This window comes from Tupaia chinensis, unplaced genomic scaffold (genome assembly GCF_000334495.1).
Source record: "Tupaia chinensis unplaced genomic scaffold, TupChi_1.0 Scaffold000115_1, whole genome shotgun sequence".
Taxonomy (NCBI): domain Eukaryota; kingdom Metazoa; phylum Chordata; class Mammalia; order Scandentia; family Tupaiidae; genus Tupaia; species Tupaia belangeri.
The window spans coordinates 8696224-8713620 of NW_006159579.1; the positions used below are offsets into that span (position 1 = coordinate 8696224).

Consider the following 17397-nt stretch of genomic DNA (forward strand, 5'->3'; position numbering starts at 1 on the left):
TTCCCTACAATTCCTTTCTTCCACTCCCTGCCCTATCCCTTCTTCCCCTTCTTGAACACGGGCTGTTTAGCTTTAGCAGTGGCAGGAGTCCCTCTGAGGATTTGATTTTTAAAAACCATTGAAGAGGTGTAAAGGACCCTGCTTGCTGAAAGGAAAAGGAAGAGTTGGCTGGGCCTTCCCCAGGTCATCCCTGTCCTGAGCAGGCACTTGGGAAAAATTAACTGGCATAGTCTACAGAAAATGACCCAGGTAAATATCTACTAAAGAGAAGGAGAATTTATATAAGTAGATATAAATCAGTGTGTTGCTTTTGTTGTTGTTACCATGTGTCACCAGCCTCTATATACCTTGGGAAGGTAAACCATCTTAAAGACGTTTCCAGCATTCATTATTTGTACTTAGAACACAAATACTACACTTCACTTTCTGGAACCACTTTTTCTCTAGGTAAAGTCATGAAGCTGAGTCCCAAAGCAGAAGAAGTAGCTACGTTCTTTGCAAAAATGCTCGACCATGAATATACTACTAAGGAAATATTTAGGAAAAATTTCTTTAAAGATTGGAGAAAGGTATTGTAGCCCATGTGTTAATATCCTAATACCTTGAAAAAATATTGATCAAATACCAAGTAATAAACTTTAATTTTACCAGATATTCCTGATTTAAAATTTTAGTCTTATGGACTTTGTTGCATTAAAAGTTGTATTTTTTTGTCATTATGTTTTTTTGAGTTTCTATTCAACAAGAATACTTACGTTTCTTTTCTCTCACCTCATGTGACTACAGGAAGAAGTGTGTCAGATTAGGCCAAACAGAAAACCTCAACTCTAGTTGCCAAGAGAGACATTAATCTGACATCCTGTTCTCTCTTGATTCTTGCTCATTTATCTGTGTAGGTGATTTTAAAAAAATCTCATTATTCTTAATTTGGATAATGTGGACAGACTGAACTAAAATTTACCTCTTGAACTAGCTCTGAAAATCAGATTTAATAAGTGGATAGAGTTAGGAGTGATGTTTCTGAGAGAGAGTTGAGTATGAAACTATTTCTCTCATTACTAAAACAAATGATGTATATTCTTACTTCTCATACTGGTATTCATCAGATGCTTAGGGATTTGTGGCAGTGTGCCAGAGAGCTCAAGAAACTAACTATGTAAGAGTTCATCTTTTTCCAGTGATAAATCATTTAAAGCATATTTATATTAAAAATATTTTAAAGTAGAATGAAGTAATAAACCTATGTAATTTTTCAAAATTCATTAATGTAGATTGACAACCTCTCCAGATACCTTTGACTAAATGGTGCTTTGCTGTAATTGCAAAGAAACCAAAGAACTTATTAGTTGTACTTACATTTTTCTTTTACCTTCCACTTTTGACTAGGAAATGACCAATGAAGAAAAAAATATTATCACCAACCTAAGCAAATGTGATTTTACCCAAATGAGCCAGTATTTCAAAGCCCAGTCGGAAGCTCGGAAACAGATGAGCAAGGAAGAGAAACTGGTACTACAGAATTTATGAAACCTCTGAGAATTTTGAAATTGTGACTCACTCATCTAATTTTCTTCTTAGTTCTTGTGACACAACAGTGACTACAGTAATTTCACATTGTCTTATGCTAAAATTTTAGGATTCTGAGACTAATAAAGTCTAAATTTTCTCAACTGTTTTACTTAGACTGAAAATAAATGAATAAGTCCCTTGTAAATAGTGCAATATGAGAACCATTGTGTTCCACCTACCCAAAAGCCAATCAGTAACTCCAGTAATACAGTATTGAAGAATGGGCAGATATGTCCTACTTAATATTAGTGATTTAAGATAGTTGAAATAATATTAGTCAGTACCTCCCTACTTCTTTGATCTGTTTTAGTCTGGAATCCAGCTATGATCATCTATCTCCATTTTCCAGACTTCGCCATCCTCATTGCTGAAAGATATTTTTCTAGTATTCAGCTAGGATGTCACTTTCTTCTATTGGCTGCCTGTGTTTATAGATAAAATATACCTGCTTGTTTACATATTTCCTGTAGCTGCTTTTATGCAGCAATGACTGAGATGAGAGGGCCATATGGCCTTCAGCCTAAAAAACTGTCTATCAAGAAAAAGTTTGTTAGCTTCTGATCTAGAGGAATTCAAGCCAGAATTTTTTTTTCAATCATAGGTCCAGAAATTAAGGCTGTTAAGTTACTGCTTGCACGTCATAGCCCTGTAGTTTCATTATTTTAAAGGATTCAGTCTATTGTATTTATGAACTCACTTTATGGCCCTTACTTTAAAAATTAATGAGTTAAGGGGCCGGCAGGTGGCATGGTAGTTAAGAGCGCTGGACTCCCACATGCCGACCACAGTTCGATTCCTGGACCTGGCAGCTTGGTTTCTTGCCTTCCCTTTCTCTCTCTCTCACTTATTCTGTCCCTCTCTGGTCAAATTAAAAATAATTAAAGTTCAGTACAATAATTCTTTAAAAAATTAATGAGTTAATCTAAAAATGATAACTGTATCTCAGGTTAATCTTATCCCCAAAATTCAGTTATTGAAATTTAACATATTATTTACTTCAGGGATGTTTTTAAACTTAAAGTCCATTAGGAGCTTCATTCCCAGAATAGTGACCTAAAGACAGACGTGTTTGTTATAAATATCACCTTGTCTGAAGCTGGTAGTTGGCATAGTGGTTAAGGGCTCTGGACTCCCACATGGCCAACTACGGTTTGAGTCCTGGGCCTGGCAGCTTGCCTTCTCACTTTCTTTCTCTCTGTCCCTTTCTGGTCAAATTAAAATAAATAAAGTTAAATAAAACATATATATATATCACCTTGTCAAAGTTCCATCCAAGGGCACCTGTTTGCTGCCAGCACTTTCTGAGTCTTTCTACCCACAAAGAAGCAGGACTTAGTTATAATTGGATCAAGAAGTATAATATGATGAAAAAATCAATAGAGAGTAAGAAAGCTCAAAATCCCTTCCTTCTGCCCTCACCTCTGTGGAGCAAGGATCAGAAGGCATAGAGTTAATGTACCCATGTACTTAGGAAACAGTCCATGACAAGTTTGTCTAGATTAAAACCCACATGAACTAACCATAACTGAACTAAATGGCTGCAGAGCTGTGCTTTTATGAAGGGCAACATAATCAGACCATTGACACTACAAAATAAAACAGTATAAATTTTTTCTTACATTTTGAAATACTCAGTTAACATTTATAAATATGCATCCTTTAAGATATAAGAATCAGTGTTTTGTTTTGTTTTGTTTTGCTTTGGTTTGGTTTTTTTGAGAGGTTTTTGCTATAGGGCGCGTGCACTCGCCAGACAGACAGAGAGAGACAGAGATTGAAAGCGAGAAATCACCCCCCAGAGGAGCTGACCACGCCGCAGTCCCTTCTCCTCCATTCTCCTCTCGGGATCTTGGGCACGCACGCGCGCGCGCACACACACACACACACACACACACACACGTGCCCGGCGTGAGTTTAAGCCACCGGGTTTGGGACTTGAACCGCAGTCGACTACCTGGGAGTCCAGCGACATAGCCATTACGCTAACTGCTGGTCCCTAAGAATCAGTTTTAAATCTGTAGTTGAAGTCAATCCGTATAGGTAGATCTTTGAGGGAATTTTGTTGTATTTAAGTTTGAAAAACGCACTAGAGGTCTTCCTATATTTGAATTAATTTCTTAATGATTTTTAGACCTTTCTCCATCTGTTCTCCCACAAGAGATAAAAATGTCTGAGTAGAAAAAAGCAGTTTGAATCCATTTTGACTACTTCCTTGCTGTCTTCCAGAAAATCAAAGAAGAGAATGAAAAATTACTGAAAGAATATGGCTTCTGTATAATGGATAACCACAAAGAGAGGATTGCCAACTTCAAGATAGAGCCTCCTGGGCTTTTCCGTGGCCGTGGCAACCACCCCAAGATGGGCATGCTAAAGAGACGGATTATGCCTGAAGATATAATCATCAACTGTAGCAAGTGAGTACATAGTTCATCCTTCAGGCCACAATGAGGTGAAAGGGCTTCTTTTGTTGTCAGTGATTGGGAAACTATTTCCGTGGGCAGAGATTTGTTTAAGAAGGAGATTCTCGAGAGCAGCATGTTTTTCCATGATTAGGTCTCCAAATGTTGACCACTATTCACTGGTGAGGAGCATACACTTGGAGATACATGCTCAGCAGTATGTCCACTTCAGGTCTTGGAAGCTGGAAATGCTCTTTACTTCTCGTCTCAACTGTTCTTTTGCTTTTTGACAGAGATGCCAAGGTTCCTTCTCCTCCTCCAGGACATAAGTGGAAGGAGGTCCGGCATGATAATAAAGTTACTTGGCTGGTCTCCTGGACAGAAAACATCCAAGGTTCCATTAAGTACATCATGTTGAACCCCAGTTCACGAATCAAGGTAAGGGGATACCCAAGAGCTGGTTAATGGGGTAGTTAACCTGTCTTTTTGTTGAAACATGTAATGTTCTTGCCATGTAAAGTCACAAATTAAAAACTCCTCACCAGGGAACAAACAGGTGGCATGGTGATTAAGGCGCTGGACACTCCCACATGATTGATCACTTTCCTTCTTTCTCTCTGTATTTCTCTCTGGTCAAATTAAAATAAATGAATAAACAAACAGAATTAAATAAGTAATTTTTTAAAATCTGTATACCCTTCAATTATTAACATTAAAAAAAAAAAACCCTCCTTACCAAAAGAAGTCAAGTATTTTCATGGTTAGCATTATCTGGTGACATTCCTAGGTTGTATAATTTTTTGTGTGTCACATTATAATTTTACTCACTTATCAATGTACTGTTATTTACTGAAATCCCAATATGTCCTAGACATGTTGTGTTTGTGGTGCCAGGAATGATGTTGGAACCAAAATGGGTACAATCCCTTCCAATGGTGCGAATGTGATGAGGAGTGTGGTAAACATAGGCTGTTTACTTCCTTTTTGTTACCTGTCTTGATTCTGAGGAAGAGCATAGAATTGCTTTGAATCCAGAAACAAGTAGACTATAGTCTTACATACTTCCTACTTCCTGATATTTTATAGGATTAGGTTACACCAGGAGCAGATAGAATGATGTATGTAAAAGCACGCTATAAACTCTGTTGTTATTATTGATACGGTTATTGAAAGGGGAAAACTGTCTTGGGTGGGAAATCAGATCTTGATAGCCAGTTAACTCTACCCTGTTACTTGGCTGGTCTCCTGGACAGAAAACATCCAAGGTTCCATTAAGTACATCATGTTGAACCCCAGTTCACGAATCAAGGTAAGGGGATACCCAAGAGCTGGTTAATGGGGTAGTTAACCTGTCTTTTTGTTGAAACATGTAATGTTCTTGCCATGTAAAGTCACAAATTAAAAACTCCTCACCAGGGAACAAACAGGTGGCATGGTGATTAAGGCGCTGGACACTCCCACATGATTGATCACTTTCCTTCTTTCTCTCTGTATTTCTCTCTGGTCAAATTAAAATAAATGAATAAACAAACAGAATTAAATAAGTAATTTTTTAAAATCTGTATACCCTTCAATTATTAACATTAAAAAAAAAAAACCCTCCTTACCAAAAGAAGTCAAGTATTTTCATGGTTAGCATTATCTGGTGACATTCCTAGGTTGTATAATTTTTTGTGTGTCACATTATAATTTTACTCACTTATCAATGTACTGTTATTTACTGAAATCCCAATATGTCCTAGACATGTTGTGTTTGTGGTGCCAGGAATGATGTTGGAACCAAAATGGGTACAATCCCTTCCAATGGTGCGAATGTGATGAGGAGTGTGGTAAACATAGGCTGTTTACTTCCTTTTTGTTACCTGTCTTGATTCTGAGGAAGAGCATAGAATTGCTTTGAATCCAGAAACAAGTAGACTATAGTCTTACATACTTCCTACTTCCTGATATTTTATAGGATTAGGTTACACCAGGAGCAGATAGAATGATGTATGTAAAAGCACGCTATAAACTCTGTTGTTATTATTGATACGGTTATTGAAAGGGGAAAACTGTCTTGGGTGGGAAATCAGATCTTGATAGCCAGTTAACTCTACCCTGATCCTTGAACTTTCTTCTTCCCTCTGACATACTACAGAAATGTGAATAGCAACCTCAGAGAGAGAGAGAAAGAAAGAGAGAGGGGCGTCACAAACAGAGAGCCAAGAAATTAGTTCTGTGTAGACTGTAATTTGATTTCATGCAGGAGACTAAATCCTGCTTTACAGGTTGTTTAACATCTGTAATATATGAAAGCCATAGTAGAAGAATGGCATGTAAATTGTCAAGACTGAACTGCATGTGTGTAGCCTTGTATTATTTTATATTTTACTTCTTTGAAATGAAAAATACCCATCTATCCATTTTCGATTTAGCTAGAAAATTTATTTTTCCTAGTTTAAAGTAAATAGGAAGAAACCATCATGGTGAGCAGAAATCAAGTTATTTAAAGAAGCACATTGCATTCTTCTTCTGACGTAGCACTACGTTGTAGGACTACAAAGGTGGATAAACTGTATTTCAGCCTTTAAGGAACTTATGGGCTAGTAGACAAATTTGGTGTGAATTCACTTGTATTGTTAGAAAAGTACATGTTAAATGTTTTAGATAAATAGAGCAGTAATTCCCAGCATTTAGAGATTAAGAACAACTCTATGAGAGAAATTAGGTTAAAGTTGGATCTTAAAAGAGGTACCCCAAAAGAGAGAATTATGTCATTATGGCCAGAGAGGAAGGTAAGTCCAGAATATATTGAGAGTACAGAGAGTGTGAAAAGGAGTAACAGAAAGAATTATCAAATGGTGATGGTTGTACAGTGTTGTGAGCATACTATCATTAGTGGTAATTTTGTTACTTACTTTTCACCACAATATGAAAAATTATTGGGACCAGCCTAATGGTTATGTTGCTGGACTTCCACATGGTCGATCAGATCACAGTTTGAGTCCCGGACCCGGAGGTTTAAAACTCAGGCCAGACGTGTGCAGGTGTGCCCAAAATCCTGAGAAGAGAATGGAAAAGAAGAAATTGTGGCTTGGCCAGCCCCCCCTCCCCAGGGGAGAGGATTTCTCATTTTCTGTCTCTCTGTCTCTCAGGCAAGTGTACACACCCTAGCAAAAATCTGCCCCCCTAAAAAAAAAAAAAAATCAGAAAATAAAGAAGAGGAAGGGAAAAAGGCATTTGCACAGGCATTGATATTTGTTTCTCTTAACAACATGCCACCACATTATAGATAGGTAAATGTAGTCTCTGGGAGTCCAAAAAGTTTGCACAAGATTCAATAACTATTAACTCTAACTTAGATCTCTTAAGATGGCTCTTCAGTCTCCTCATGTTTTCCTGTGACTTCTCACCACCAAATTGTGGCCAGCCTTAAATGCCATGCTAAAGAAACTGGACCATGTCCTGTTGTTTCTGTTGTGTTTTCTTAAGAGATTTATGCTATAGGGTGCATGCACTTGTTAAAGAGACAAAGGAAACAGAAAAATGAGAAATCACCCCCCAGGGGGTATGGCCATGCCACAATCTCTTCTCCATTCTGGGCATGTACATATATGCACCCAGCATGAGGGCTTTTTTTGTGTTTTTGTTTGTTTGGGGTTTTTTGAGAGGTTTTTGCTGAAAGGCATGTGCGCATGCCAGAAAGAGAGAGAGAGAGACAGAAAGTGAAAAATCACTTTCCAGGGGGGATGGCTATGCCGCAATCCCTTCTCCATTCTCCTGTCAGGATCTTGGGCACACACACACGCACCTGGTGTGAGTTTAAGCCACCGGGTCCAGGACTCGGAACCATGGCCGACTACATGGGAGTCCAGTGACATAGCCATTATGCCAGCTGCTGGTCCCTTCACCCAGGATAAATTTTAAGCCACCAGGTCCAGGACTTGAACTACAATCGACTACGGAGGAGTCCAGTGACGTAACCTTTACGCCATCTGCTGGTCCCTCCATGTTCTGTTTCTGATAGAGAACTGTTAGACTTTGAACAAAGGGGGGTGCCTTGAACATAGTCTCACTTCGGCAACATTTACAGACTTTACACATAATCAAACTAGTAAACCTAAGCTGTTAATGATGCAAAGGAAAAGTATAGGGTACTATTTAAGAGTATATTGGGGGGGGGGACCAGCAGTTAGCTTAATGGCTATGTCGCGGACTCCCACATAGTCGACCGTGGTTCGAGTCCTGGACCTGGTGGCTTAAACTCACGCTGGGCACGTGTGCATGCGTGCCCAAGATCCCGAGAGGAGAATGGAGGAGAAGGGATTACGGTGTGGCCATACCCCCTGGGGGGGTGATTTCTCACTTCCTGTCTCTCTGCCTCTCTCTGTCTGTCTGGCGAGCACACGCACCCTACAGCCAAAAAAAAAAAAAAAAGAGTATATTGGGGTTCCTGATCTGACCTGTGGAGTTCACAGAAGGCCTTATTGAGGAGGTAACATTTTTTAATGACATTTATAGGATAAATGGGATTTTCTCTGCCTGGAACAGCTCCTTTGAAAATCTCTGGGAGCTCAGTAGATTTGGATGACTTTGTCTGGAAGATCTCAGTGGATATTTTATTTTTTGGAAATAGTCCAAGAAGACTTGTTCAAGTGCATTTTTGCTCCGTGGATTCTGTTCAAGGGCATTGAAAGGGCCAAGCATGGTTCATGAGGCCAGCCCCCCTGCTAGACCCATCCCTGCCTCATACTCTCATACCAGTGTCTTTTATTTGAGAGAATTCAGGATCTGCATTCTAGGATCCTAGCCAGTCTGTGAAGAAAAACTGGTCTAGTGGTCCATATAACTATGTGAATGAGTGACTTGCTTGGTTTTTCTAAACCTTGTTTCTCTTCCCTTGTTTTCTTGTTCATGAAATAACCTTACGCTTCAGTGGTATGACTAAAGATCTGAAGTTTCCTACAACCCTAGGAAACTTTGAGGTAGACTTTGCTAGGCCATGTATATTGGAATGATGGGTCACTCCTGAGTTGGATATTGCACTGTTCTAGATGAGCCCTTCATGTCCATTTCTTCTTTTAATGTATGTATGTGTATGCATCATCATCATGGAGATTTATTACTGACTTGTACATGAGGACAGCTTGTATTACACCTTTTCTTATTCACCCTCATAAATGTCAAAGTGTACTTAGAAAAATCAGAAATTTTTAACTCCCCAGGAAATAAGATTGATGTTTTTTCTGCATACCAACTTAACTCACCCACCCACAACAGCAGGTAGAACCTCTTGTTCTGTAGGCAAACAAGTACATACAATTAGTTACATACACTATTGTGGGAGAGTGACAGTGACTCCTTAGCACATTCATATAAGCTTTGATTTCTTAGGGCTTGCTAAGATTGGCCAAGAAGGAGAAGACATTTCTTGCTCCAGGTACTGCACGCTTAGAAAGCTTGTTACCTTGACCACAGTACTTATGTTTCAAGGGCTATAGTTCCATGTCATAGGAAGGAACTAGACTGATGTGGTAAAAATCAATACCTATCTCCTTTGCTATAGAGCTAAAGGATAAGAGTGAAGGTTCTTGGGAAATCCCTTTTCTGTGTTCATGTAACATAGTCTGTTTAGGTGCCTTGTAATACTTCCTACCACTCTGGAACTTCTTGGATCCCCCTCCCCCTCACCCCCTTTTTCTTTCCTCTCACTCATTATTTGGCCCTAGCTTCCATTCAGCATACTAGCAGAAATCTTTCTCTCTCCCTCTTTAGATTTAATCTTTTTTTTTTTTCTTTTTTTTTTGGTGAGGGTTTTTTTTTTTTTCACTATAGGGTGCGTGCGTTCGCCAGACAGAGAGAGACATAGAGACAGAAAGCGAGAAATCACCCCCCAGGGGGGATGATCACACCGCAATCCCTTCTCCTCCATTCTCCCCTCGGGATCTTGGGCACGCACGCACATATGTCCGGCGTGAGTTTTAAGCCACCAGGTCCGGGACGCGAATCACGGTCGACTACGTGGGAGTCCAGCAACATAGCCATTACGCTAACTACTGGTTCCCAGATTTAATCTTTTCATACTGTTTTAATAAGACTTTATTAATCTTCCACTGAAAGCTCATTTATTTTTTTAAAGGCCTTACCAGAAACAGTTTCCCTAAATTTAATCAAGGAGACTTTTAAACACCAAAGTTAGAAAGTGGTGAATAATTATTTCTGTTCTTAGAAGTCATCGTGTTCTCTGCTAATTACATGTTGTAGTTTTGGGTTCTGCTACTTTGACAGCTCTGTCAAGTTAAATGTCTTTAAATTAATGGAATTCAGTCCTCGTAGAAACCTGCTATTGGGTCACAGATTCAGCAAAAAGGCTGTGAGGTTGATGTGGGAACAGGGATGCTCCAAACTTTTTCTTTAGTATTGCTCATTTTCAAACCTGCTTAAGCTGAAGTTCCTGCTCTTCAGTTCAGAGCTCTGAACTTTGACTTTTCAAAGTCTGTCTTTATTCCACCATCCCTGAGCAATTCACTTTTTGGGGGCTTGGGCTTTGCAGGGTGAGAAAGACTGGCAAAAATATGAGACTGCTCGACGACTGAAGAAGTGTGTAGACAAGATCCGGAACCAGTATCGAGAAGACTGGAAGTCCAAAGAGATGAAAGTCCGACAAAGAGCTGTAGCCCTGTACTTTATCGACAAGGTGAGAGCTTTTTGAATGCAGCTTTAAAAACATGTAGGGAGTATTTGCTGTGCCCCAGATCCCTGTGCATATATTGGATAGGAAACAACACCCTGACATCCACCATTGTACTCACACCCAGTCTGGTCCAGTAAAGAAGGTAGAAGTAGAGAGGGGGGCCAGCAGGTGGCATGGTGAATTTTTTTTAACCAAAAAAGTAGAGAGGGAGGCATCCACAGTATGCTGCTACACTCTGAATTCAGTCTGTCTAATAAGAGGATTTGCATGAATCTGAATATGTTAGAAATATTAATATTATGATGTTTTCAAATTCTTTTCAACCATGATCCACAAGAAAAAAAATTATTTCCTGGGACCAGCAGTTAGTGTAATGGCTATGTCACTGAACTACCATGTAGTCAACCGCGGTTTGAGTCCTGGACCCAGTGGCTTAAACTCATGCCAGGCGTGTGTGTGTGCGTGCCCAAGATCCGAGAGGAGAATGGAGAAGAAGAGATTGCAGCGTGGGCATCCCCTGTGGGGTGATTTCTCTCTTTCTATCTCTCTCTCTGTCTCTGTCTCTCTCTCTGGCTGGCAAGCACATGCGCCCTATATAGCCAAAACCTCTCCCCTCCAAAAATAAATTATTTCCCAACATATAAAAATATCCTGTGTTTGTGTGTAATTGAATCAAAAGTTGCACAAAACAATGTTTAGACTTACTATATGCAGTAAGTTTTTCTATTTCTTGATCTATTAATTCTTTTAGGGAAAAAACAGTTTCCCATAAAGTTTGTTAAACCACTGATGTATCACAACTATGATTTCAAATCCAGTAAGACAGTGTTCTAAAGATAAATTTCTCATTACTCATGAGATAAAAACTTCATTACTGGGACCAGCAGATGGCATAATGGCTATGTCTCTGGACTCTCATGTAATAGACCGCAGTTCCAGTCCCACACCCGGTGACTTAAACTCACTCCAGCTGCATGTGCGTGCGTGCCCAAGATCCTGAGAGGAGAATGGAAGAGAAGGGATTGTGGCATGGCCATCCCTCCTGGCGGGTGATTTCTCGCTTTCTGTCTCTCTATCTATCTCTGTCTTTCCAGCTAGCGCATGCGCCCTATAGCAAAAAACCTCTCAAAGCAAAACAAAACAAAAAAACTTTATTATTCCCCCAATTTTTGCACCACTTGCATTTTAGCACAAATTCTACACTGACTCAAAATTAAGACATGAATTTTTCTTCTTTTTATTGGTTAAAAGTAGGGTTTTGCTATGTCACAATCCTTTTACCTCGGCCTGTAAGCTGGCATGACAGGCATTCACCACCAGCCCAGCTCAAAACACTAACTTTTTGATTCAGATTGCTCAGAGTAGAAACACTCCCTCACTTGCTACTTTGTTTTGTAAACATATTTTTTCTTCTTTATTCCATCCCCACTTTAGAGCAGAGTAGGAAAAAGAGAAGCTTGGATTAAAGCTTAATATCCCTTTGGCTTTCATAGGATAGAAATTAATGTTGCAGAATCCAGAGTTTCCAGGCCATGTAGACTGATCCTATGTCTTCAAAGAAAATAGAAGGCTTCTGTTTTGAGTTTCTTAGAAATCCTGTGAGGGTCAATGTCTTCATTCATGCTCATTTTTGTCTCTCTTCCTTTCTCCCACCGTACCCCACCCCGGTAGCTTGCTCTGAGAGCAGGCAATGAGAAGGAGGAAGGAGAAACAGCAGACACTGTAGGTTGCTGCTCTCTTCGTGTGGAGCACATCAATCTACACCCAGAGTTGGATGGTCAGGAGTACGTGGTAGAGTTTGACTTCCTTGGAAAGGACTCAATCAGATATTATAACAAAGTTCCTGTTGAGAAACGAGTAAGTTAACATGGCTTGTGCTTCCTCACTGGCCTGTTTTGTAATTTATTTATTCATGCAAAAACACTGAAGAGTGCTCTTTGTGTGTTGTGTTCTTTGCTGGTCACTAGCAAAAATGATTGAAGGGAGAAAAGGTATTGTTCAATGTCCTGTGTATCTTCTTTTAGTCCTTGTACCCCTTACCCTCTGCTACCTTTTTGGGAATGAGGAGAGCCATCTCTTGTAGCAGTATTCAACAGACATGCTAGAGAGTTGGTCCTCAGAGCAAACTCAAAGTAAGATTGAAACCCACTTTGTTGTTTCAATTTAACTACATTGCAGTTTCCTCCACCTGTGTTGTACATTCGTCACTTGTATCTTTGCTCATCCTGTTTCCCACTAGTGCCTGGATAAAGGGTAACTCTTTAGTCTGCAGATCTCTGAGCCATTGTTGAAGAGGGTACCTAATACAGGGCCAGCTGTGGTATGGTGATCATATGGCCAACTGTATGGTTTAAGTCTGGACCCAGGGCTTGAGAAGCACACCAAATATGTATGTGTGTGCACATATGCGTGTCCCCAAAATACCAAGAGATGAATGGAAGAAAGGGGATTGTGATGTGACCATTCCCCCAGGGGGTGATTTCTCTCCCTCTCTGTCTCTCTGTCCCTATAGCATACTAGAGAGAATGAGGGAGAAGGAGTACTACAGTCCATAGTCCCAGCCTAATCTTTCCCAAAGTATTAGGCTTGAACTAGACACCTGTAGAATGTAGGACCCTTGTAGTAATAAGCCCATTAGCATTCTGATGTTTAATCAGTAATTAAGCTATGCTGGCTGGAAATGCTCCAGATTAAAGGAGACTAAAGAGAACTGACAACTGTAATACCTGACCTTAGATTGGATTCTGTACTGAGTAGGTAAAGGACATCAATTAGGTCAACTGACAAAATTGAAATATGAACAGATTAGATGATAGTATTTAACCAGTGTAGGTTCATGAAGCCAATAAGTACTGTATGAATAAAAGGTAATATCTTTTATTAGGAAATACATGCTGATTTAGGGAATATCTCTGTTCTTAAATACATACTGAAATGTTTATGAATAAAGGACCATATAATATATGTAAGTAACTCCAAATGACTCCAAACAAATAATTATGTATATACAGTATAATATGTATGAACCATGCTGACATGGATTGTGCAGGTCCGCTTATATGCAGATACGTTTAAATAAGTGTATTAGAAAAAATTTTGAAGATTTGTGACAATTTGAAGAAACTCAGACAAACCATGTAGTGAAGTAGGCATGACTCCATCTTGGAGGGCCGCTTCTATTATGAACTCTAATACTCATTCCTATGATTGGAAAGTTTTCTTTGCTAAATAACTTGAAACCCCACTCTTCTTAGTTGCCCTAAGATAGAGTCACGAGTCACTAGGCCTCATCTAGAGTCATGGAGACTTAAGATTTCATTGTGGGGACCAGCAGTTAGCATAATGGCTATGTCACTGGACTCCCACATAGTCAACCGTGGTTCAAGTCCTGGACCCAGTGGCTTAAACTCAACGCCAGGCACATGTGCATGTGTGCCCAAGATCCTGAGAGGAGAATGGAGGAGAAGGGATTGCGGCGTGGCCATCACCCCTGGGGGGGCGATTTCTCGCTTTCTATCTCTCTGTCTCTGTCTGTCTGGTGAGCACACGTGCCCTATAGCAAAAACCTCAAAAAAAAAAATAAGATTTAATTGTGTTTAGACAGGGACAGAACATAACCTTAGGAATGATTAGACTATAACATTAGCATATAATTAAAATTTAAAGCTAGGTATGTCGTGAAGGCATAAAATATATGTAGATACTAGTCTATTTTATCATTTACTACCTTAAAATATACACAAATCTATTGTAAAAAGTTAAAAATTATTATTACTGCTTTTTTTTGGAGAGGTTTTTGCTATAGGGTGCATGCGCTCACCTGAAAGAGAGACAGAGAGACAGAAAGCAAGAAATTACCCCCCCAGGGGGGTGGCCACTCCACAGTCCGTTCTCCATTCTCCTCTTCGGATCTTGGGTACGCATGTACACACGCCTGGCATGAGTTTAAGCCACTGAGTCTGGGACTCGAACCACATTCGGCTACATGAACGTTCAGCAACATAGTCCATAGCATGGTGATTAGGGTGGCTGGATACCACATAGCTAGCTGTACACTTTGGGTCCCAGATCTAGCAGTTTGAAAAAAACACTGGGTTTATGTATAGGCATATGTGTCCAAGGTCCTGAGAGGAGAATGGAGGAGAAAGAATTGTGACATGGCCATACCCCCTAGGGAATGCTTTCTTTCTTTCTTTCTCTCAGGTTCTCTCCTGCTAGCACACATACCCTATGAAAACACACACATACCCTAAAAAAAGGAAAAAGTTAAAATTTATTAAAATTTAAGCATACAGATGCTTTACAAACTTACGCAGAGTACCATTTCAGTCAAGAGAAATACAAACAAATATAAAGTTGCAGTGTTAAATCAGAACTGTATAAATTAACTGTAGTGCACTCTATATTACTCTAATAGTTGCATAGCTTCCTCTTGTTGCTGTTGTAAGAGGTCAAGTGTTGTAGGTATCTGTGTAATCATATGAGCAGGTCTTCTCTCCAGCAAATTGAGTATCATAGTTCCCACACATTCATCATCAGTGCAATACTATAAACCTTGAATAACACCATGGGACCTGTACAGAGTGCCACTTGTAATGCTGGAAGTGCTCCCAAGGAGCAAAGAAAAGTCATGACATTACAAGAAAAAGTTGAATTGCATGATACGTACTGTAGACTGGGGTCTGCAGCTATGGTTGCCTGCTATTTCAAGATAAATGAATCCAGCATAAGGACCACTTAAAAAGGGAAAAGGAAATTTGAGGTTGTCACTGCAACTACATTAGCAGGGACAAAAACTGTACTTTTTGTGAAATGCTTTTTATTTTATGTTGAAAATAAAACCTTTATGTGGATGCAGGATTGCTGTAAGAAAAGCATACTAATAAGCTCTATTGTAAGAATCAATACATAATATATATAACATATAAAGCATGTGTTAATTAACTGAGTTATGTGTTGGTGAGGCGTCTGGTCAACAGTAGGCTATTAGTTCTAAGTTTGGGGGAATCAAAAATTAAATGCAGATTTTTGACTGCCAGGTCTGACATTCCTGTTCCTACATTGTTCAAGAGTAAACTTAATAACATGGAGAGTGAGTGAGTGGACATGTACACTGTATAAATGATTAATGGGTTAAAATGTTAATGGTAGAACTGGTTATGTATGTGTATTCCTTGTGCCTTTCTTTTTTCAAATGTATTTTTGTAAGTTTGAAATTATTTCTAAAGTAAAGGATTTTAAATAAGCAATAATTCGGCTTTGTTTACTTCTGTTAGGTCTTTAAGAACCTGCAATTATTTATGGAGAATAAGCAGCCTGAAGATGATCTTTTTGATAGACTCAATGTAAGTGGACAAAGTACACTGGACTGAAAGGAGGCATAAACTCCTTAAGGGGAAGGTTTCTGGGGTGACTTGGGCTTTCCCTCCAGCCTATCTTATGGCATCTAGACATTCTTCCTCTTCCAGGGCACACAGTAAATGTGTAGCCAGGAGCAAATACCTCTCTGCAGCAGAAACAACTGGCCAATACCTAAGGGGTGATGAGGGGATAAGCCCTAGGTTTATGCATTCCTTGCTCCTATGGAGCTTTCTTTTGATTAGATGCTCAGCCACTTCTGCTGAGACCCAAGATCTGTCCATGATACCTCATCAAGGAAGTCCTTGATAGGGGAGGGCAAAGGGCAAACTTGCTTTATTGGCCTGTGTTTGTTTTTTGGTTTTTTTTTGTTTTGGGGTTTTTTTTTGCTATAGGACGCGTGTGCTCGCCAGACAGACAGAGAGAGACAAGAGAGACAGAAAGTGAGAAGGCACTCCCCATGGGGGATGGCCATGCCTCAATCCCTTCTCCTCTCGGGATCTTGGGCATGCACGCACACGCACCCAGTGTGAGTTAAAGCCGCCGGATCCGGGACTCGAACCGTGGTCGACTCCATGAGAGTCCAGCGACATAGCCATTACGCTAACTGCTGGTCCCTTTATTGGCCTGTTTAAGATTGAAGTTCTAGGGCCAGCAGGTGGTATAGTAAGTAGTTATATCATTGGAGTCCCACATAAGACAACCGTGGTTCGAGTCCCAGACCTATAGATTGAAACTCAGGCTGGTCACATGTGTGTGCATGCCCAAGATCCCAGGAGAAGGGATTGTGGCATGATTATTCCCCCTGGGGAATGATTTCTCCTTTCTCTCTCACTGTCTCTCTCTATCCACGTGCACATGCACCATATGGTAAAAACCTCTAACAAGGAAAGAAAAGGTTGAAGTTCTTCATGAGGGATCATGCCACTCTGTCTTTTGGAATCTTTTCCTAACTTCACACTTGCAGGACAGTAACTTGATAAGATTGTGACTGAACTGGCATAAATGACCCCTTCCAGAAGAAGCAGGGTGGGTCGGCTTTATTTAAATCTCAATAGCCTCTCTGTTGTTTTGTTTCCTCTAGACTGGTATTCTAAATAAGCATCTTCAGGATCTCATGGAAGGCTTGACAGCCAAGGTATTCCGTACATACAATGCCTCCATCACGCTACAGCAGCAGTTAAAAGAACTCACAGCTCGTAAGTATTGCTTGACCGTAAGTATTGCGTGACCGGGAGGGGCTCACACCCCTGCTGATTTTGTGTCCAGCTTCCTTGCTGAACTAAGGCCTAGACAAGTTTCACTTTTCTCCTTACTCTTGTGACTGGAAACTTTCCTCTTTAGACCGCTAGAAAGCCAAGCTTACTTTTTATAAACAGGACCAGCACTATTTCTCCC

At 40.0% G+C, this 17397-nt stretch overlaps 1 protein-coding gene across 1 annotated transcript in view; it reads left to right on the top strand.

Moving 5' to 3' along the window:
• The window catches only part of TOP1 (DNA topoisomerase I), a gene marked incomplete at its 5' end in the record, with an annotated part of 71168 nt that overhangs the window by 43465 nt on the left and 10306 nt on the right, over positions 1-17397 (top strand). The window contains 8 exon segments of the mRNA XM_006144138.2: positions 448-569; positions 1387-1509; positions 3796-3983; positions 4262-4406; positions 10501-10644; positions 12313-12498; positions 15918-15986; positions 17084-17198. Coding sequence (XP_006144200.2) covers positions 448-569; positions 1387-1509; positions 3796-3983; positions 4262-4406; positions 10501-10644; positions 12313-12498; positions 15918-15986; positions 17084-17198 — 1092 coding nt within the window.